At 43.3% G+C, this 22,983-nt stretch overlaps 1 protein-coding gene across 3 annotated transcripts in view; it reads right to left on the bottom strand.

Moving 5' to 3' along the window:
- Window positions 1-2,274: 2,274 nt before the first annotated feature.
- NPFFR2 (neuropeptide FF receptor 2) overlaps window positions 2,275-22,983 on the bottom strand; it is a 39,520-nt gene continuing 18,811 nt past the window's right edge. The window contains exons 2-8 of one of the 3 annotated variants that reach the window (XM_054031017.1): window positions 22,457-22,510; window positions 21,764-21,856; window positions 15,079-15,138; window positions 13,062-13,181; window positions 12,059-12,398; window positions 6,129-6,228; window positions 2,275-4,290 (exon numbers count right to left, since the gene is read on the bottom strand). In XM_054031017.1, coding sequence (XP_053886992.1) covers window positions 3,447-4,290; window positions 6,129-6,228; window positions 12,059-12,386 — 1,272 coding nt within the window. In that variant the 5' untranslated portion in view covers window positions 12,387-12,398; window positions 13,062-13,181; window positions 15,079-15,138; window positions 21,764-21,856; window positions 22,457-22,510 and the 3' untranslated portion in view covers window positions 2,275-3,446. The remainder of the gene's footprint in view (window positions 4,291-6,128; window positions 6,229-12,058; window positions 12,399-13,061; window positions 13,182-15,078; window positions 15,139-21,763; window positions 21,857-22,456; window positions 22,511-22,983) is intronic. The other 2 variants (XM_054031016.1, XM_054031018.1) reach the window with 2 other exon arrangements.

Genomic DNA, 22,983 nt, shown 5'->3' with positions numbered 1-22,983 from the left:
GTCTGCTCAGTCTCTGGCCTTGCTACTGGTTCCCTGCACTCGTTTCTACCTTTCTTCCCTATCTTCTGGCTCTATCATGGGTTACCATTGGCGCTTCCTTTGCTCCATGTGGATACTTCACCCCTGTTCAGATGCTTGCCAGAGTCTATAGTCCAAGGCAGGATCCCAGGGCTTATTCTCCTCACAGAATCCTAGAATATTAGGGTTGGAAGAGACCATTTGAACTGTGCCCTCTTACTTCATCTGGAGCCGGATCTGGTCCTGGCTCTGTCGACAAGTGAGTCTGTAGGATATGAGAGCATAACTCTTCCTCTCTTTATAGGCCTATCCCAGCTCCTCCCATGGCTGGGCTTCATCAAACATTTGGCCTTGTCAGTCCTTGGCTTCCCTCCAGGTACAGCCTGTTGTGGGGTTAATTGGACTATTTTGCCTGTTCAGCCCCTGTGTAGGGTGGACACCCCATCCCACATTTGGGGGGAAAGTATTCCTTTGTGCAGAATTTCTACATTATCAGGATTTGTTCCAATTCAAAACTAAGCCAGATTTTGAAATATAAAAATCCCTCACAAAACAGAACTTCCTTTCTCTGTAGAGCTCTACTTTTTAGTTAAGTCAAAGCAGTAGACACTATGTACTTTGTGAACCATGTCCTTTAATGAAGGGTAAACCTTCTGAACCAATAGCAGCAGTCAGCATCTGTTTTCTAGGCCCTGTTTCAGTAAAGCACGTCCCATTGACTTCAATTAGACTTCAGTTAAACACACACTTAAGTGCTTTGCTGAAAACTGGGATGGACTTAAGGACATACTTAAAATTCACCATGTACTTAAATGCTTTGCTGAATCACCACCTTACTCAAGAAGGAGCACTTTGTGGCAAAAACATCTTAGGCAGAAAAAAGCCACTGCAACATCTCAACTATTAGTTTATTGAATGCCACTCTTGTATCAAAATGTAGCAGGACTAACTCATGTAGGCCTGAAAGGTTTATACCATTAAAGTAGGCACATTAATTTGAACATACTTTTGAAGAGCACAGAGGTTGTATCTCCCTTTGGTAATGTCATCTGCCTCTCGGCCTCACTGCCAGTAAATAATAATGCTGCTGTACAACAAGCGCGCTCTCTTTCTTTTTGGACATGCATTGAATGATTTGGACATTCTCAGGTATAATAAATACAAAACAAGGTGAGAAACTGATGAAGCTCAGGGTATTTCTCACCTGAAATAGCTGTATTCCTAACACACGTCACACCTTTGTTCCCCGGCAACTCGGAGAATGTGAACCAGTCCACAAGCAATAAACAACTCTCACCAAGCCAGCCATAATTTGGCCTGTAGAGTATAAAGGAATAAGCCTCAGGAATCTGTGAAGAACAAACCATGCCAGGCAACCCTAAGCCCATTTTTTAAAAGTGCAGTGAGTGAAGGAAAGAGTAGTGGGCCGAAGGAATGCAGTAGGCTCATAAGACCAGATCCTCAAAGGTATTTATGCACCTACATTCCACTGAAATCAATAAATAGCTAAGTAAATATGAGGATCTGGGCCTTAATAGCTGGATTTCAGTCAAGCCTTTATGCTGTGGTTTTCAAAGGAGACTAAAGGTGTCAGGCATCCAAATCCTATTGGCTCCTTTGAAATTCCTAGCCTTAGTAATAATGCCTCATGAAATCTTACCTGCAAAATTAGAGCTGTTGTTGCTTTTTCTTCAAAATCCCCAACTGCTGTTTCATTTTAACCAAAAAACATTGTGGAAAAATGTTTCATGTGAAATTTAGTTGAAATGTTTTGATTCCTGTGAGCTGTGTGGAGGTTTCATGAACTAAAAACAGTGAAGTTTCATCCAAAAATAACTGTATTGTGATGAATATTCCAGCCTGGACTAACAGTTGGGAACAATTCTGCATTGTCAGGTGGATATTCTATATTATTCCATAGGCCTTCATCATGTCTGCCTTGTGAAGCCCCAGCTCTGTGTGGATGGAGCCTTGCGTCCATGTGGAACCCCAGTGACTTCAGAAGCGTGTGTGCTTTGATTTCAGTGAAGCTCTGTGTGGGGGGTGCAAGTCTCTGCCCCTGCAGATCTGACTGGAGGATCAGAACCTTAAAATACTCCTGTTACTGTCTCTTGGTAGAGCAATGATGTCCTGGTATCTAGAATAGCTACCATCAAAATGTGCAACTTAGACGCTGGACACGATATTTTGGCAAGATATTTCTTTATCAAAGATTTGAAAAAATATAAGAATAAGATTCTGAGAACCCACCAAAACTGCAGCATAAAAGCAGCTTTTCTTTTATTTCTCACATCCTTAATCCTTTTTATTTCTCAAACTGAGAGACAGATAAACTGAATGACAGTTCAATCACAAAATTAACTAAAGAATCAGCCAGAAAGGGGAACAAATAAGAAGCCATAGAAGCTGCACACCTCACACCAGTTCAAACAGGCAGATATATTAAAAAAACCAGTCAGCATACAATATCTCCAGGCCAGAAGCACTGTGAATACAAATTATACATTTGCCTGGAAGCTGGGTGGCACAATATTCTATATTCAGAGGATTAAAACATTAATGCTGGTCTATTAAGCAAATCTCTAACATTTGAATTAATGGTAATGGTAACATAGCAGAATGAATGATTTCAGGAACCCGCTATTATGCTTGAGCAATAAATATAAAACAGTGATACTGGGAGGGGCTATTAATAAATGAAGTGAATTTAACAGCTAACTTGTAAAAACGAGGGTTTGTTGGATTATCCTGACTTTGTAAAATGGACACTGTTCAATTAAAAGTGGAGGATTTTTCATTAGTCTCATAAACCACCATCCTAATCTGCAAAATAAAATTTTGATTGTGTCCAAAATTGGCTAATGAAAAAATAATGAAAATGTTCCAGCAGAATCATTCCATGATTCGCACCCAGTCCAAACCCCAACATCTAAGTGGATATTAAATAAATCAATAACCTCTTCAGATTCTACTCTGACAAAACTGTTGTATGGATTAATAGCAATAGCATTACATGCTGTAACATTTCTCTAACAAAACTTTATGCAACCCTGTTTCACCTATTCTGAGAACAGTGTAAAACTAAACCAATACAGGCCTGATTCTGCTCCCCAGTACACCAAATGTAAATCAGGAGCATCTCCATTTAAATCAGTGGTCTTCATTCTGCTCTCACTTATACCATGTTTATGCCTGTGTAATGCCACTAACTTCAATGAAGTTGTTCCTGATTTACATTGGTATAAAGGGGGGCAGAATTAGGCCTCATATCTAGTCCAAGCAACCAGCTATTCTACAAATTATACATACTTTACAATAGTAACATCTTAAGATGTGTTTTGTTTTGTTTTTGCCAGCGAGGGCTTAAATCTTGTGAACCTCACACCACATCAGACTCTGCCAAGGAATAAACCAGTTCATAGCAAATTTCATTTTACTCCATTGTTGTTGGTTGCCTTTTCTAGGTCTTCCATCATCAAGTCCTGCTGGTTGTTCATCCAGTTCCCTCTCTGAATTGGTTTCTCCTCATCCTTGGCATTTTGAGAAGGTTGGTCCTCCAGCAGCTGGTGGGTGGTTGCCGGTAATATGGCATTGCTTTGGCCCCTCTGGGAGTAGAACTCCCTGCGCATCATTTCCCCGGAGCAGAGCTGAAGCTTAAAGGCTGCCTGGAAGCCTCGGCGAAAGTTCTCGTTGAAGAAGCCATAGATGATCGGGTTGATGCTGCTGTTGAAAAAGGCCAGCCAGTGAGCGAAGGGGTAGATGTAAATGTTGATGATCTGCAGCTGGACCTCCGTCAGATTGGCATAGTCTGAGAGCATCATCAAAGTCCACAAGGGGAGCCAGGACAGGATGAAAAGTGAAGCCACAATGATGAGCATTTTGATCACCTTCTGCTTCTTCTTGGACACGGAGTGGCGCTGCTCCTGGCTCTGTTTTCCCCCTACAGGTGCTGCTTTGTTGAAGAGCGCGATCCCTATCCTAGCATACATAATGACGATAAGTGAAAGGGGGGCCAGGTAGATGTTGGTAAACAGCACCGTTGTATAGATCTTTCTCATTTCCTGATTGGGCCAATCCTCCCGGCACCAGTATATAGGGCTGGTTTGATTGCTATAGCCAAGGATCACCCTGAAATACTTTTCCTCTTGTACCTGCAACATGACTGCAGACGGGCACATGATGGCGATAGCTAGAACCCAGATGACTGCTAGAATGACAACCGCAGTTGATATGGTGAGCTTCTGCTTAAATGGGTAAACAATGCATCGGAACCTGTAGTGAACAGAATGCCAGAGAATAAATCTAAAAGCCACATAATCAATGTCAATAAAACCCAGTTCAATCATTTATTTTAAACCTAAGAAATACGTATGTGCAGCGAAGGCCTCAGCCGGTGTAAATCAATGTACTGACGTCAGTGGAGTTTTGCATTTTACACCAGCTGAAGATCTGGCCTGTGATTTGTAACGGGGGTCCTCAAACTTGACAATGTGGTCCATATGTCAGAAATTGCCTTATAGACCGTTCCTTTCCCATTCATGATTGGCTGGGCCACCTCCATGCCCAAAGACAATTGAATACCATCCCTGTGGCAATGGCAATAGCTGCTGACGTGGAAAGGTGGCATTAGGAAAGTATTTCATGTAGTTTTAGGTGTCTCAATGTCACTTAGCAGCTGGACATAAGGAGGAGGAGCCAGCACCATGTGACCAATCAGTCCTGCCGGCCACCAGCGAAGTATGCATGGGTAGCACATGGACCACAGTTTTGGAATGGCTGATTCATAAACATTTACTTCCACTGCAAAACAGCCTCTCTCGCTGGGCCTACCGTACTCGTGGAACAAGGAGTTTTCTACCATGCTGCACAGCCTGGGGGGTTTGGTCTATTGGACAGAGCATTGGGCCAGGCCCCCAGATGCAGCGCTGTATACACAGCTCTGCCTCGTCTCTGTTGTACGACACGGGACAGTCACATCAAATGTGGTCCTACTCACTGACCTCACTTGCCGTTAAAAAAGGGTCAGACTCAGCAAATGGCCAATCTTTCGTTGAAAAAACATGTATTTTATGCTAATTTTGAACATCCCTTGACTGAATCCAAACTCGTGCTTCGGCAGACTTCTACATCGCCACAGGGGTGGGGCCAGCGGACGCTGCCTGAAGAGCCTGCAGCTGCTTCAAAGAAGGGCAAGGGTGGAGTCGAAGGGAGAAGGCAGTGGCTAGGAATCTGCGGCAGGAAGGGAGAGACATACCCCTGCTCCCAAAATGAGATGAGAGAGGCAGCAGGGGACTGAGGCGGAGCAACTGGCTATCCCCCTGCCCCCAGTGGTATTCTGTGGGGGGGAACAAGGGAGAAACACCCTCCCTACAGCATTGAAGAGGCAGAAGTAGAGGCTGGGATAGAGCATTTGTAACATCCTCCCCCACCCCCGGGAGGGACCCAGAGCAGCCTGGCTGGGGGCTGGGAGAAGACACACATCCTTCATAAAAGATGAACCGGCTGGGAGGGAGGAGGAGCTCTTTAGAGTAGTCCAGTGGGCTAAGTCCTGAGACCCTGAGCATGGAATTGCCACCCCTCCTGCTGCTGCTACTACAGACCTGGGAGGGGCCCTTCTGGTCCCAGCAGTTCTTTGATCTGCCACCTGAAGGGAGAGTAGCAGACACAGGATCTGCCAGTCTCCTCTGGGGCACTCTACCCAGACTGGGATGGGTGAATTCCTTGCTCTGCTGGGGGATGGGAACTCACGGGCTTCTCTTCTCTCAGCAGCAGATGAGAGGGCCCTAGGATCAGAATTTTAGACCTGTTGTTCTCAGCTCTGCAAGCAGCAGGCGGGATAGCTGAAGCCACACTAAGGGGGTTCCCCTGCAGTGCCTGCTCCTCTACCATCTTCATGGAAATTAAGTGGGGGGGGAAATGGTGATGGCCACACTTTAACCTAGCTGTGCCTCATTCTGCCCATCCAGAAAATGGGCACAATACACCCCATCTCATCAGGGTGTAATGAGGATGAATTGGTAATTATAAAAATGCTGGGGATCCCGGGATGATGAGCAATATATTTTTGTTTTTTTAATGAATATTGGTTTCAGAGCTTTACATCGTCTTACCTGTCAACTGCAATTGCAACCAAAGTGAAAACAGAGGCTGAGACGGAGATTCCCTGGACCATCCCACTCATTTTGCAGACCATGCTCCCAAAGGGCCATCCTGGAAGGTACAAATTGAAATAACCCTAGAAAGGTAAATTGCCTCCATTTCACTACAACGCTGAAGGCTAGGCGAAGGAGCATCCTTCCCAGAACACTCCCAGAGCTGAAGTGCTCCCCCCAGGCATAATGCTGTCCAAGTGCAGGTGAATGATGGTGCACAGTGACCCCACCACAAGGTAATAAAAGGGGGCAGAGATGGTCTTCTGCTGACCCTGATAGCAGCACACATGCATCTGAAGCATTAGCTTGAGCACCGGTTAGAGCAGCATCATGTGAGAGGAAAGGAAGATAGACACTATAGCTGCAGTGGTCTCACATGCTTCCATATAAAACAGGGACCTTACCTTACAGTGGTATAACTTTCACCTTGTCCTAGTCCCCCACAGTATGTATCAACTTAGGCTCATTAGAATTGGTTAATCACTTAAACTCATCCCTGGTTACCAACAACTTACACACTATCCTTTACACGTCATCTCTGAATTTGACCAAAAGAGTCTACTGAATCTAACAGAGTAATGGCATCTAATCTTGGGAAACGCACGTACCAAAGGGTAGAAAAGAGGAATGTAGCAAGAAAAGCAATAAGAACAAAATATAGGAAGATGTGTGTAGAAGACGACCATGTCTTATTTTAAATTACACTTTCTGGTTATCAGCATGTAAATTCCACCAGCAAAGACTACTTCAAGCCCCCTTACAAATGTCTGAGTGTGAGTAGGGCTAATGGAGTGTGACTGTACATCTAACATAGACTGCCTCCTTCACCACCTCTGAACATGTTTAATTCCCAGCACTGATTGCAAAGAGTCATAGTAATAACTCTATACCTTTCATCACAATGTATTGGTTGGCAGGTGTCCATGTCCCACACTGCAATAATGCACCAATCAAAAGCTCATTTTAGACAGCATGTCCCTCCCATTTTCCACCCTCTTTTTATCCAATGAGCTGGCTGCATGGCTCTGAAGGTCCTGCCAGCCCTTTCCTAAATTTCCAGAATGCCTCGGTATCATTTCTGGACCTGTGTGCATTTTCACTGCCATTCAACCATTTTGGAAAACAAGAAGTTTTTATATTCTATTGAATGTATCCTTATGTGAATCTTTAAATAAATAAATAATATATATATATTAGCATATATATATATATGCTTTTATGCAACTAGCTCAAATCTAAATAAATAAATGCAAATGGTCAGAAGAATAAAAGGGGAAGTGATGAGATATATTGCATGGATTTTCCAAATTTTCGTAATTATACAGCAAGTTTACCTCACTGACTAGGTCACTTACAATATTCATATCATTATTAAATATGATTCATAGCTTAATATATAGCAGTTCCATGACTGTCACACCTGGATTAAACATTCGTCATTTGTGAATTGAGAAGGAAGTTTTATTTCCAGGATTCAGCATACAACCCCCTCATTTCAAAAGAAATCTGATGAGGTTCAAGAAGGACAAGTGCAGAGTCCTGCACTTAGGATGGAAGAATCCCATGCACTGCTACAGACTAGGGACCGAATGGCTAGGCAGCAGTTCTGCAGAAAAGGACTTACCGGTTACTGTGGACGAGAAGCTGGATATGAGTCAACAGTTTGCCCTTGTTGCCAAGAAGGCTAACGGCATTTTGGGCTGTATAAGTAGGGGCATTGCCAGCAGATCGAGGAACGTGATCATTCCCCTCTATTAGGCATTGGTGAGGCCTCATCTGGAGTACTGTGTCCAGTTTTGGGCCCCACACTACAAGAAGGATGTGGAAAAATTGGAAAGAGTCCAGTGGAGGGCAACAAAAATGATTAGGGGGCTGGAGTACATGACTTATGAGGAGAGGCTGATGGAACTGGGATTGTTTAGTCTGCAGAAGAGAAGAATGAGGGGGGATTTGATAGCTGCTTTCAACTACCTGAAGGTGGGTTCCAAAAAGGATGGATCTAGACCAGTGGTTCCCAAACTTTAACAACCCACAAACCCCTTTCACTAAAATGTCAAGTCTCGCGAACCCCCTCCTAAAAATGAATATTTCCAGGGGCGTTTCTCCTTTACCGGAGTATAAATGATAAAAAGCAGTGATCTTGGAAATATAAAATTTGTTTTTATGACATGCTTATTACACACTATTTATTATTATTATTTATCATTACAGTATTTTTATTATATTATGAAAACTCTTCCAAGATCTCACTTTCGTAGCTTGTATCACTTTGAATAAGACTGTTATAAGACAAGGCTCCTATGTTTCATCAAGGAGTATCAGATGTGAAACAGCATAAAGGTATTTAAGAAGCCAACCCAAAGAGTTCCTCCTACACAAGCATTCAGGTCCTGAGCAGTCCAGGCAAACAACGCACATTTCAACAAAGCTTAAACTTGTTCTTCATAATAATTTTAAAAACAATACTAGCTGCCTATTTAATTTTAAAAACAGCAATAAATATCCACTCCCTTTCCATTTCTTATAAGGAGTCTTGAAGTTTAAATCTCCTTAGTGTGATAGATATGCTTGCTTTGATCTGCTTAGCTCTTGGAAGTCCAGGGGCTCCGGTCTGCTGGCCCCGTGCTGCCTGGGGTCCCTAGGGACAGCTCTGTCCGCCATTAGGGAATTTTTTCCCGAGAACCCCCTGTAACATTTCGTGAACCCCCAGGGGTTCACGAACCCCAGTTTGGGAACCACTGATCTGGACTGTTCTCAGTGGTAGCAGATGACAGAACAAGGAGTAATGGTCTCAAGTTACAGTGCAGGAGGTTTAGGTTGGATATTAGGAAAAACTTTTTCACTAGGAGGGTGGTGAAGCACTAGAATGGGTTACCTAGGGCGGTGGTGGAATCTCCTTCCTTAGAGGTTTTTAAGGTCAGGCTTGACAAAACCCTGGCTGGGATGATTTAGTTGGGAATTGGTCCTGCTTTGACAGGGCCGGCTCCAGGCACCAGCCGAGCAAGCTGGTGCTTGGGGCGGCAGATTCTACGTGGCAGCATTCTGCCCAATCCTAGGGCGGCACGGCCGCTTTTTTTTTTTTCCGCCGATCCGGCTGCCCTGTAAAGGGGGTGGCGGCATGGAGGAGGGGAGTGCCCTGCTGAGAGCGGGCTGCGCGCTCTGTCTGCCCCAGCCGGTGCCAGGTCTGTAGCAAGCCCAGCAGGGCAGCCCGTGTCCTTCCCTCCCCGCCGACTGGAGAGCCGTGGAGCCCTCCCGGCAGGCGGCGCGGCGGTCAGGGCTGCGTGGCGAGTGCCCCGCTGAAGCCCTGGCCACCCCCCTTCTCTCTCCCCCCCGCTCCCTCCCCCTCCAGCCAGGGCACGTCTGCAGCGCAGGGCGTCCCCTTGCACCCTGGCTCTGGCTGCCCCGCAGGTTTTTGGTTTTGTTTTCCTGCTTTGCTGCTCCGTCTGTGCCACAGATTTTTTTTTGCTTTGCCATTCTGGCCGCCCCGATTTTTTTATTTTTTTTTGCTCGGGGTGGCAAAAAAAGCCAGATGTATTATAGTAAATAAAGAGCATGAAAATTTTTTCACAGTCTATACTTTTCTATCTGTTTGAAGTATAGAGATAAAAATTGCAACAGCTGACATCCACACAAACTCCCATCCACACTTCCCTACCATTCTTTTCCTGATATCTGATGGTAATAGGGTGGTAAAAGAGATGTTCATTGTGTACCAGCCTCTCCATTTCCTTCTGATAAATATTTTGATGTTTCATCAGAGACCTAATGAACAACAAATAACATTTTTATCTCTGTGCTGCAAACCATTACAAAATTATGGATTGCTGCTTTTTTTTCCTGGCTCTTTTTTACTATCATACACCTCTGTGAATGAGGGGTTTGTATTCTCCTGGAAATTAAACTTGCTTAACTTACATCCAATATAAGAAACTTGTAACTGTCTGCTAGAGGTTTTGTTTGTTTGTTTGTTTTCTCTTGTTTTTTGAATGTTATGTTTTCCATTAGGCAAAACTACCAAAATTAACAGACTTCTTGCATAATTTGAGCCAAAGGGGCTAATTTCCAATCATTCAAAATTACGGGAAGAAATACATAACATTTATGAGTCGGTGGAAGAAATATAGGAATATTTGGGGGCGGGGGGTTCAGGGCTTGTAATACTATTAGGAACTCTTTATTAGTTTTAAATAAACATGTAAGAGGGAATGTGTGGAAAAATTTATTTAGATATGTTAGATAACTGTAGATGTGTGCTCCTTTAGGTGGGTACTATAGTTTAAATCTCCATTTAACAATAGCAGCAAAGTTGGTGTTAGCTCAGTAATCAGGGTAAAAATTCCTCTACTATTTTAACATTGTACACTAGTGTATGGGCTAAGATTAGGCAAAAAACAAAATAAAGATGCCTTTTATTTTATATGTTCAGAAAACGAAAATCACTAGCAATAAAACCAAAGTCTATGAAGTCGTTCTTCAAATATTGACGGCAGGCTCTGAGATCCAGAATGCGTGTGGGAGCTTAGATAAAACATAAAATAAAGGATAGTTGGAACACGAAGTCTTGTCTTATCTTTAAAAAACAAAACACCTATTATTCAATGTCTTAGAAGTAATACAACCCATACAATGGGCTATGGTCTTAACCAGACAAATTCAAAACTGTGTCTCTATATCCCATGTGGTTTGAGTGCCATTATGTTGCACTGCTCATGTATTATGCATACCATTATATGTGTTAAAATAATTTGAAATTAAATAGATTTTTAAAATTTGATACATAAATCTAGATGAATATTTCTCTGATAGGTACACAAGTGCTAGACAGGCTCTTTTGTCAATAGCTACTGGTCAAAAATATTGGGGTTTTTTGTTTGTATGCTTGTTTTAGTCTAATACAACTCTGGTCAAGGGTTCTTTATGCTGCGTCCTTGAAACTAATACATTCTTTGTAATTCACAAATGATAAATTTCCATGACAGATGACAAATACATACTTATAAAATACCCTATAGAAGCAGTTTATATCCTATGCAATTAATTAGGTAAAAATGTACTAAAATTAAAAGGCCTCTAATGCAGTTTAAGCCAATAGGTACTAATTTCTAATAAATGTAAAAAGATAAGACAGGTATTACTTTGAGCAAATGGAATATGAATAGAGATTAAACCTGTGATACCTCTAGGGGTTCTCTACCAGTTTTGAAAGACAGCTGCTACCAGATTTTAAAGACAGCTGTTCGAGGGATTTATTAGAAAGAGGAAACTTTATTCCTGGTTGAAAATTAAAAAAACATATATGCCTAACTAGTAGATGGTGTACAGGTTTTTTTTAAAAGTTTGATAAATCTAGATGTGTGCTTCTTCTGATTTTGGTATTTAAGTTTTAATTAGCATTTTAATATGCTACTATGTATAATTCCATAAAAAGTCATAGGGTTAAAGAAAACCTCCCGCTGACTCAGGAAAATGTGGTACATTTTAATGTGCTCTGATGTATAATTCATTAAAGATTATTCAAAAATAGCTTTTGATTGGCAGCCAGGGACTGGACTGGCTCCCTTTTGTACATCTGAGTAGCCTCAGGGCATGGTAACTTAGCATGAGTTCACCCTTGCTAAGGGTACTGAGACCACCTATGCTGTGATTGCAGCTTCCTGGCCCTTTGAACCACTCTCATGATGCCCAGAAGCCAAAGCAGGGGCCAAAGATCTGGCTCTGCTTGTTCTTGAACTGATATATATTTAGGGCTCTAGTCCAGGGCAGGCTTAGGCAAAGATTTTTGTGGGTTCTTATTTTGTCTGAAGCACTTTCACATCCCAAGTGAGGACCAAATGCTGTAGGAGATTTCCATGATCGTGCCAACATTTATATCATCAGGTTCTACCCACCTGCTATGATGTTATCCAGGAGAGTGGTAGGCATGCAGAATATCCCCACCAGTAAGTCACTGACAGCCAAATTCAAGATGAAGAGGTTTGTGACTGTGCGCATGTGCTTGCTCCTCAGAACAATGAAGCAAACCACTCCATTGCCAAGCATACACAGGAGGAAGATGAGGAGGTAGGAGACGATGAAGATGGCTGCCACTAGTGGCTGATGAAGGTAGAAGTCCACATAGGAAATGTTGTGGTCTGGGTATGGATACTTGTATGTGCCATTGAAACTCTGCATGTGAGGCCAACTGAGTGAAGAATTGGAATCCACTCTCTCATTCATATTGAATTGTACCTTGTAAGATTAAAAAAAGAGCACATTATAATATGCCTGAAAGCTGCCTAAAGGGATCCGTGTGCCCATTTCCTATTAAAACAGGCACTGCTGCTGTATTATAATCTTGTAATACCTGTACAAACAATTATATATACCACATCTGGCACCTGCCGTCTGCCCACTCATATTTGCCAGGACTGATTATAGCAGCCCATCGTCCGAGCAGCCACAAACAGCTGCTGCTTTTTCTTTCAAAATATACAATGTACCATAGAAGTTATTCCTTCTTTCCTTCACTAATTTGGATGCTGTGGTTTCTGGGTGTCCAGTTTGAGGCGGCTTGGGCCACCTGTTCAGACATGGCTTCTGCAGGCGCTCAACGGGCTGTGTTTAAAATTGGGCACCCAAAATGAATGGCCACTTTAAAAAATGTGGGCCTTTCCATCTGGTAATTCATACCCCTCGGAGCTAGAATAAGGAGATTTCAGTCATTAGAAATCTAGGAATCCTCCCTTTCCAATGGAATGAGGCTTTTGTTTCTAGCAACTGTAGATCATAAGATACCATGAGACTTTAACATCAGGATATTTCTACTGTGGTGCATATAGCTATGTATCTAAAAGGGGATGTGGTCATTCTGTTTTCTGTGAGCTGCACCTTCCAATGAAGAGAAGTTGCTACCTGCTTGCAATGGCAGATGTGAGACCGTTGATCGTTTGTATTTCACTTCAGGTGCAGAGTATTAGTGAATCACTGTTCTCTTTCGCACACGGAGACTTTATATTTGTTGTTTCTTCTTTCCTTTAACAAGAAATAAGACATTTAAACCAGGAAATGCATATTTTGTGCTTAGGATCATCTAGCAGTTAAGGTGCTGGCCTGGAACTCAAGATATCTGGATTCATTTCTGGCTCTGCCGCTGACTTCCAATGTGACTATGGGTAAGTCATATTTAAGCTCTCTCTGCCCCAGCTCCCCATCTATAAAAAGTAAATAATACTGCTTTCCCCACGCTTCGTCCATCTCATGTATTTGCATTGTAAGCTCATTAAAGCAGAGATCATCTCTCACTCTGTGTTTGTACAGCACCTTGCACCGTGGCGCTCTGATCTGGGTTGAGGCATCTAGGTACTACCGTAATACGATTTATAAATAATAATAATAAATACTGAACTATGTTTCTTGGAGCTTTATTTAATTTGCTTGCTTGTAAAATGTTTCCCATCTTTGTGCCTTCCTTGGGTATATTAGAAAACCTAACCAAGTTCTGCATCATCCTGGAATGCAGTAGTTTTGACTAACCAAGAATCATAGAGTGCCAATGTTTGTTAGTATTAGAGATGAGGTGGGAGTGTTTTGATGACATGGGCATCTGAGTCTGACAGCGTCAAACTTGTATCAGTCATTGCCCACAGATATTTCAACAGTGTTGTTGACTCTTCTAGAGTGACCCTTAGAGGCAATGTGATCGGTGCAGTTTTCTCTTCCACACCCCACCCCAAAGAACCCACTCGTCAAACTACACACAGTAACCTATTGAAAATAACACTGTAAGCCAGACTGTGACCCAGCTCCCTCAGCTGTGCCAAGGAGTCAGGGATCATAGGCAAGCACAGCCATTGAATCCCAGTAATAATACTGTATTGATGGTAGCTCAATAGATAAGCACGGCTGAGCATGTTTGAATGCAGCTGGTTAACATTTCCCCCTGAACCATTCACCTGCCTTGGAACTTCAGAACATCTTGCAGAATTTCACACTGCAAAGACTTGGTCGAACATATTTTTCAGTTTTACTATGACAAGGTTGCTTCATGAACCATAACATTTTGCAAACAAACGAGAAGAAAGCGCATGGAATTTAAAACACGTCTTTCCCCTTATTTGTTACCATCAATGTTTGAAGTGCTTTTTTTTCCGCTCCCACCTACATATCTGGGCATAGAATGTAGGGCTTTAGGGACAGATTGTAAAGCCATTCCTCACATGAGTGACGTTGTCATCAGTGGAACTGCTTTGTGCGAAAGGGGTTCACAAGCTGGCCCTGAGTGTTTAGACTGATTTAGTCAGAATAGAAAAAACGAAGAGGTAGAACCCTCCCATGCTGCACCCATGGCACACCAAAATGGGATGCCGCTCACAGGAGTTGTGCAGCTGCAAAGAGAGACAAGGAAATTATAAAAGTGTTAGCTTTTCCGTTGCTTAACTACTCCTTTGTAACCAAGAGCTGAGCCTCGCTTGCTCACAGTTCTCTGTGCTAGCCCAGCTCTGCTTTTACTGTGTTTTAATTTTTATTTAGAGATTTTTGTCTCTCTCTTTTCAAACTTTGTTTCACTTTGCATGTGTGTAATTGGTGGCAGAGACTGCACACTTAGGGCTATGCTTTTGTCAGATGTTCGTAAGTCCAGGAACCCAGTCATTGATCTCAGAGAGAAAGGGGTCATTAACTTCAGAGGAAAAGGGGATCATTTAATCAAAAATAAGGGCTCTGCAAGGACTGTCCCCAGCAGGTGCTGTGTGGGAGCTAGTATCGACCAATGTAAGGACAAGGATTGCTACAGAACAATAGGATTGCCTGGTGAGCGCAGTTACAATAAGTCACCCAGATGTTCCCCAGGTTTGCATGTCCATACATCTCAAAAAATGAGTGGACACCAAACCAACCAAAATGGCAGGCAGTGGGCACTGTGGGTACTTACCTACCACCTCTGAAAAGCAGGCTTCAAGTTCCACAGCAAATCAACCTTGTTCAGAAAAGCCTTCCAATGGAGAAAGAGAGGAAAATTTTGTTATGAAACCCTTTCGCATTATATGTCTTGTATAGAGAGTAATGTTCTAGATCACTGCCTAAAATATATCCCAGTAGTACATAACCCTTTATGGGCCAGATCCTCAGCTGATGTAAATAGGTGTAGCTCTGTTGCAAATAGGTGTAGCTCTGTTGCCGGCCCTATGCTAGTATACAAAACTATAAATAAAATTAAAAGGAGCGGAAAAGCAAAAATCTTTGTGTAGGAAAGATTTTTGTTCTTCACCTTGAACCTGAAAGACAAAACAAATATTAATAATGCAGCTGACAAAATATTTCCACCACACTTTCACCAACTCTCGAGGAGTTATACTGTGCAGACATTTTAGATTCATCCTTTCTTTATATTTCACATTTATATTTATATATTTATATTTTTTGCCCTCTAGATCCAGTAGAACTTTGAGATCTTGCACATTCTTAATCATAATCTTAACCCATATCAGACTCTTAACCTGTGTGACACAACCCATGTAAAATGGATATTAGACACCAGATTACACCTACATTGATGTTGTGACATCTACAGCGACTCCAGAGGCCCTAACCTCTTTTCAGCACCCAAGTGGTTTAAACCGATTCTCGGTTTTATCTTCCAGATGGAGACTTTGAAACTCAACTAAATTGGGTACTGAATGAGGTCAGATTTCTGTCCAACATACAACTGACAATTTGGAAGTAACTTAATTAAAACAGGCTTATGTATTTATATACTGATCAGGCATATCTAACTAGGTCAAAGGAGCAGTGTTGATTTTAATTAATAAGACCAACTAACCTCATATTAAAATAGGTGACAAATGACACACCAATAAGAAATAAGAAAGGAAGCTCTCAAGACACTTCCCATATTTGTTTCTCTTGACTGGATCATAAATTGAACTTGGAAGCATCCACGAGCGTGACTAATCACGGGAAAGGAAGGGAAATGTTGGCTGGATCTTCTTTTTGATGGAGAATTGTGATGGGCCCAAGAACGTTAAAAGTGTGTCAACAGAGTGTGAATATAGACACTGGCAAATAATAACGCCCGTCCCGGGGCTGGCCGTGAGGCAGGGTTCTGAAGAAGGGATGTGTATACTAGAGCTGGAATGGTGTAAATTCCCACGCTAGCTCTGATCTACGGCAAGGGCAAGGCTCTGCCAGCAGGGAGGCAGCAGGAAACTACACTGCCAAAGATATCAGTGTAGATAGGGCAGGCACAGCTTGGGCATGGAGAGAGAGAGAGAGCTGTGTATGGTACATACCCACAGGGTTCAGACATGTCTTTACTCATCTAAGCAGCCCCTCACCATCTACACTGCTATTTATACTCATGCTAGGGGCATGCAGTGCATGTCCTCTATCTATCACCATAAGATCTGTGCAGTACAGACGTACCTCCAGAGCCAGGCTCTGGGTAACTCAAATGTGACTTGGGATGGGACCTTATTCCACTGCTGGGCTGACTAAGATAAGGAGACATTCTGTCCCAGTGGAAACACCAAAAATTGGTGGGCAGTCCTGATTTGTTTTAAAAGTGGTATTTGGCTTCATCTTGTTACTAAGCAAGACAAATCTCTGGGGATTCCCAGCTAGTAACATTGCAGATTGCTGCTGAGACTCACTGAGATATTTAATGAAAAGTAAATGAAACACCAAGGAACGAAGCAGCATGTGTAAGCAATGCTGCCTCACCGATTTGTCTTGCAGGGTAAACAAAGCACCGTAACATACCTTTATAAAGCTAATAGGATTGTGCAATCAAAAGGGAAGAAATTCACACCCGTGCGGAGGGCCAGCAAGAAACTGCTGCAACAGTTAAAACTCACAGCCTATTTGGATGGCTTAAGTGGGATACTGGCAGTACAGTCAACTCCACATGTTCTTAAAAAGCAGAAGTCAGTCCCCAAAAAACCATGAGATTTAAAAAAAAATAATACATTTTTCTGCTTTTTATTTGCCTTCCGGTTTTGAGTCTCTGAGGTCCACTTGTTTCAAGTTTTCAACCATGAGGACTAGAAATTTACTTTTTATTTTAAAAGAAAGCTGAGAGTCTTATAGAATCACTTGACCCCAGTTGCTAGGGCTTTAAGGAGAAGACCAAATATCAGGAAAGCTGGCAACACTGCAATGGTGCAAAGACCTTGCACTGCTCTTTTGCAATGGCGGGAATTTCATGCTATATTGTATTCCCGGATTTGCATGGCTCCCAGAGAATCTTTGCCATCAAAGGGCAGCAGCTGGTGGGGGCCAGCCACAGGCGTCTAATTGCAGAGTAGACATACCCCATGAGTACAAAGTCTGCTGTCATTAGTATGACTCTTTAATCAATGGGGAAATTGAATTAATGCATACAACTAAAGCAAGCTACCCTGATAGGCATGCCTATCTAGTGCACTGTTTCCTGCAAACGCCCCTTCACTTACATCTGCAAGATTCTACCTCCCTGTCTTTTAATGAATTAACCCTAAAGAGACTGTGATTTTCTCAAGTGTGTGTGTGAATCCAAAATGATTCCCCAAATAAATACCCCCAAATAAATTGGGATACGTTTTGGTCTGTACTCTAACTCTTCTGGAGCAATTGGCTGCAAATATTCCACAGTTAAAATCTGGGCTGTTTTTAGTGAAAACCTAGGGCCTGTTTCATCTCTCTGCTACTCCAGTTATGTGCCAGTGGAACTCTGCTGGAACCAGGGTTGCTACACCAGGGTGAAATTGCAGTAAACCGGTGGCGAGTCAGATTTCTGGAGTAGCCACCATGGTACGTTTCTTATTCCCTGGTTAGATGAGTTCAGAGCCTTAGAATCAGCTTCCTGGGGTGAATATTATAAATTGTAAATTCACTCTTCTCAAACATTTTGTAATATTTGTTTCAAATTCACAGCTTTAGCAAACATGGCTGGCTGTAAACTCGTTCACTGGACTGTTCAAGGGAAGTGAACCCAGAAAGGGGCGGAAACACAATAGAAGCTAATTCACAGTGAATTGTTTTGCAGCGTTCGTCCAGCTGTACTCCTCTCCTTCAAGCCCACCGTTGGAAGACACTCCTTCACTCCTCGCTATACATAATAACACTTTTATATACTTACAAAGAAGAATGATGTGAGACAAACAACTTCAAGCCGGGGGGGAAACGGCACTTCCAAAGGGCAGCCTCTGCCTTTGTTATAGCAGTGCCCTTCTCCCTCTCACTGTTGCCCGGCTGTTGAGGTTTGGTGTTGCTTTTAGATAGAATGTCCCTGGGCCAGGGAGCTTGGGCCAGATCCTGCTCTATGTGAAGTCTGCTTTGTGCTGCTCTGACCTAAATGGGTAACTAAGGATTTCTGTGGCGCATGGGGAGTCCCCAAGCAGGGGTGCTGCAACAGTGTTTATAGTGGGGGTGCTGATGATGGAAACCATGTGTTTGGTGTTTGTTAGTACTACTTCAAGTCAGGGCGTGCGGCAGCGCCCCCAGCATCCCTAGTTCCCAATGCCTCTTTGAGTCTGCAAAACAGAGAGTATGTTGGGGAAGACGTGGCCAGAGTCCTGTTCTGCTCCAGTCATCCTCCATTGACACAATAACCTTTTGTGGGGAGGTACTTCAGCTGGGCATCTGCTAGATCAACCTCGGGGCTACTCTAACTTATGCCAGGTCTACACTTAAAACACTACAGCGGCGCAGTTGCAGCACTTCAGTATAGACCGGGGTCGGCAACCTTTCAGAAGTGGTGCGCCGAGTCTTCATTTATTCACTCTGATTTAAGGTTTCGCGTGCCAGTAATACATTTTAACCTTTTTAGAAGGTCTCTTTCTAGAAGTCAATAATATATAACTAAACTCTTGTTGCATGTAAAGTAAATAAGGTTTTTAAAATATTTAAGAAGCTTCATTTAAAATTAAATTAAAATGCAGAGTCCCCCCGGACCGGTGGCCAGGACCCGGGCAGTGTGAGTGCCACTGAAAATCAGCTTGCGTGCCACCTTCGGCATGCGTGCCATAGGTTGCCTACCCCTGTTATAGACACTCAATGCAGTAATGGGAGAGGTTCTCCCATCACTGTAGTTAATCCACCTCCCTGATCAGCAGGAGCTAGGTTAACGGTAGAATTCTTCCATTGACCTAGTATGGTCTGCACCCCTGAACGATGTAACTAAGCTAATAAAAGTTTTCGGTGAAGACCAGCTCTTGAGACCAGTTCAACGATAGTGAGAAGGGGCATACAGCACATTTGTCCCTCAGCTCCTGGACTGAGCGCGGCTTTGCTTGACTGGATCCAAGGACAGGGCCCTTTGACATTGTACTTGCCTGTAGAGCACCACATATATATCTTTCGTGTCCTATAAAGATGAATTACAATAATAAGAGAAACTTCATGAACTCAAAGTCCATTTGATGGTGATGGCATTCTCGCCATTCTATTCTATAGCTGGTCTGAGATGAATGTGGCACCGTGAATAGTGTTGTTATTCTTAAGGTTGCCAGGAATGAATATGAATCAGGAATATAAATTCCACAGCTTGGAGAATACTGTGTGGTAGAGAGCTCTTTGCTGGGTTGAAAGTGATGGAGGAGAGCATTGGCATGAAGAAGGAAAACAAGAAGGAATCTTTTAGGAATGGACATGGGCCTTGCTGGTTAAAATAGACAAGGATAAGTAACCTGCAGAGGCTGAGAGGACAGATGCATAAGTCATTTGAGGAACAGGAAAATATCATCATGTGATGCATAAATTCTATGAGGTAATAAATAAAAATGATCTATTTTAAAAACGGAAGACAAGGGGAGCAAGGTAATATCTTGTATTGGACCAACTTCTGATGGTGAGAGAGACGAGCTTTCAAGCTTACACAGAGCTGAAGAAGACCTGCAGAGGAGCTCCGTGTAGCTAGAAAGCTCGTCTCTTTTACCAACAGAAGTCGGTCCAATAAAAGATTTTACCTCACCCGTCTTATCTCGTTAATATCTGAGACCAACACAGCTACAACAACACTGCAAACTTTAAAAAAACAACACTTGACAAGGGCACAGATGGCTGCATAATTACCTGCCTTTAAATGTCACGAGACAGAGAAGGGAGGAAGAATTGGCAGAGAGTTTTTTTTTTAATATGCAAAATGAAAATCTGTGAAAGATGAGAGCCAAATCCTCAGCATTGTTCCACTGAATTAAATGCAAAGAGGCCAATTTATGTTAAATGAAGATCTAGCCATGGGACTTTACCAAAGCCATGCTTTGAAAGGATAAGAAATAGGTTTTGACAGATAAGATACTTGCAGTAAATGACTTTGTATGAGTGTGGATGCACTGAAGGCCACTATAGTCAGGTAAGAGTTTTTGTTTGGAGATGTACTGAAATTAAAAAAAAAAAATGGCAAAGACAGCATTTATTGCACCCAATTGTCACATGCAATTGTTTTTTTAATCAAACAACCCGTTGAACACAGTCAAACAGCAAACAAATGAAATTCTGAATGAGACCAGAATGAAGTTTATGAATAAAAAAACCTTTCAAGCCCTAGGAAGGGCCTATGCATCAAAATGCACAGTATTAAATAATGCTTTGGGAAGGATAACTCCCTCCCTTTGAAGAGTTGTATAGTACTCTAGGCTCAACTCCTGAGCCCTGGACCTATCCCAAGATGTGAGGGGGGCGGGGGGAGAATCCTCTCTTACATGCTGTCCAAGCCCCTCTGCACACAGAGAATGGAGGTCAGGGCTGCCAAGTGCCTCTCATGTGACAGTCACGCATGTGTAGCCCAGCTGTCTGTCCAAATCTCAGTCTGAATATCGGGCGTCTGGCTGAGATGCGGGCAGAAGCTGCAGAGCCCACTGTTGGCTGCTAGAGGATGCTGTGGGACTTGGCTTCAGGACGTCAGGTCTCCTGTCTGTCATCCCTACTACAGAAGGTGAAAGGGGTTCAGTACTAGCTCCAGGCACACCGGCCCCCAGGCGGTGACACTCTGCCCGCAGCCAAACTCCAGACCACGAGAAAGATCCCTGCATCCCAGCCAGACCAGACTCCACTACCCCCAGCGACACCCCAGGCCCCTGCTTTCCAAAGAGACCTCAGCCCCCCAGCTTTCCTCCTAGACAACACCCATTCACCAACCCCAGCTCTGTCATATCCCAGGATCCACCCATCCCCAACAGCACCCAGGACCCACCCCTGAAAGCACCCTGCTATCCTCAAGCAGCACCCAGACACTCCCAGCTATTTCATACCCACTCCACCACCCAATACCCAGCAAACACCCTTATCCAGACACACATACCCCCAGCACCCTCGTGTCACAGCTCTGGGCAACTGCACTTGTATTCCCCCTCTATGGTCCAGCAAGGGCACCCACTCTAGGTTTCCAGCTCCCCAGCCATGGCTTATCTCTCTCTTGTCTGACCAGGGATTTCCAGGCTGAATAGTTCCCTACTCTCACTGTGTTATTCCCCAGCAAGGCAAACTGCTGACCCCCACCTACTTTACTTCTCCCCTCAGAGATGGCACGCAGTATTATTGCCACAGATTAAACTACCCCACAACTCTTTCTAAGCAAGCACATTTATTCTTAAGGTAAAAGTATTATGCTGAAAACATATTAAAACAATAAAATAACTTACAGGCATGGTAACAGGTTTACCAGAGATCAGCCCCTGATTCCAACAAGGGCTCTGGATGGTGGACAGTTCTTCCAGTCCCACACCGGGATTTCCCTGTGGTTACAAATTCATCACAGCGTCAGCTCAGAACAAGCACCCTCATGAGAAAGTCAGTCTTTGAACTTTCCCCTCAGGGCAAAGTTTCAAAGGCTCAGTCAGTAGGTGAGAATTTGCAGTCCCCTCTTCCAAATTCTTCCTAGAAATTCCATGTCACACATATTGTCCCAACAGATGTTTAGTGTCTGCTACATTGTTCAGCATAGTCTTTCGAAGCTCACAGTACTTCTCAGATATTGCACGGAGGCCTATCTACAAGTTCTCTACAATCCCACGCTAATACATGAACATTTGCATTTTGAATACACTGGTCTCCGAAAATACCTACATTTAATTCAGTAAGGCTTAATCGTAATTCAGTCAAGTTTGTCCAGGATACTACAAGAAATGGCCATAATTGTCCCACCCCCATTTAATCCCACATTCCTAGACAGCCTCACACCTCCATACCTACTCCAGTCAGGGCTGCCAAGTTCCATGTAGAACCCTGACCCACCTGCAACCCTGCTCGGGAAGGGCCTATTTCCCATCACCTGAAATTTATGGTCACTTGCAAATTAGTTGAAATTATGCAAATATTGTAAAATACGCACATACCTAGAAGTGCTGGCCTTATCCTCTATGGAAGGTGACAAGGGGGCTGATAGCTTGCTAGAAATGAGAAAAGGAGGGATTTCCCCAGTGAGGTATTGTCCAACTACATATCAATCCTGCTCTAAAGTTTATGGGAGAAGTATAGGGTCAACAATTCCAGTCTTCCTCATATACCCCAAGATTAGCAGGCTGGTTGACCAGTTTAATGGAGTCATAACTATGAAGTTAAAAACTTTTGCCAGTCAGCACCCACATGACCGAGATGCAAGGAAGTGCCTAAAGGTTTCTCTTCTTTGGAACGCAAGTATGGCAGGAGGATCAGGGAACCCATAGACATGGTAAGGTGTGAATGGAAAGGCAGCACCTCAGAGGTGGGGTGAGTCTGTGGTGGGATATATGCTGAACTTCCACAAAACAACATGGGGAGTGTGGGGAGGCGGTGTGTGCCGGACACCTCTGAGTGGGCGGGGCCAGAGCACTCCAAGCCCGCCCCCCAGCAGGTCAGGTGCCAGACAGGAAGTATAAGAGCC

This window comes from Malaclemys terrapin, chromosome 5 (assembly GCF_027887155.1).
Source record: "Malaclemys terrapin pileata isolate rMalTer1 chromosome 5, rMalTer1.hap1, whole genome shotgun sequence".
Lineage (NCBI taxonomy): Eukaryota > Metazoa > Chordata > Testudines > Emydidae > Malaclemys > Malaclemys terrapin.
This window is presented reverse-complemented; position numbering and strand designations above follow the sequence as displayed.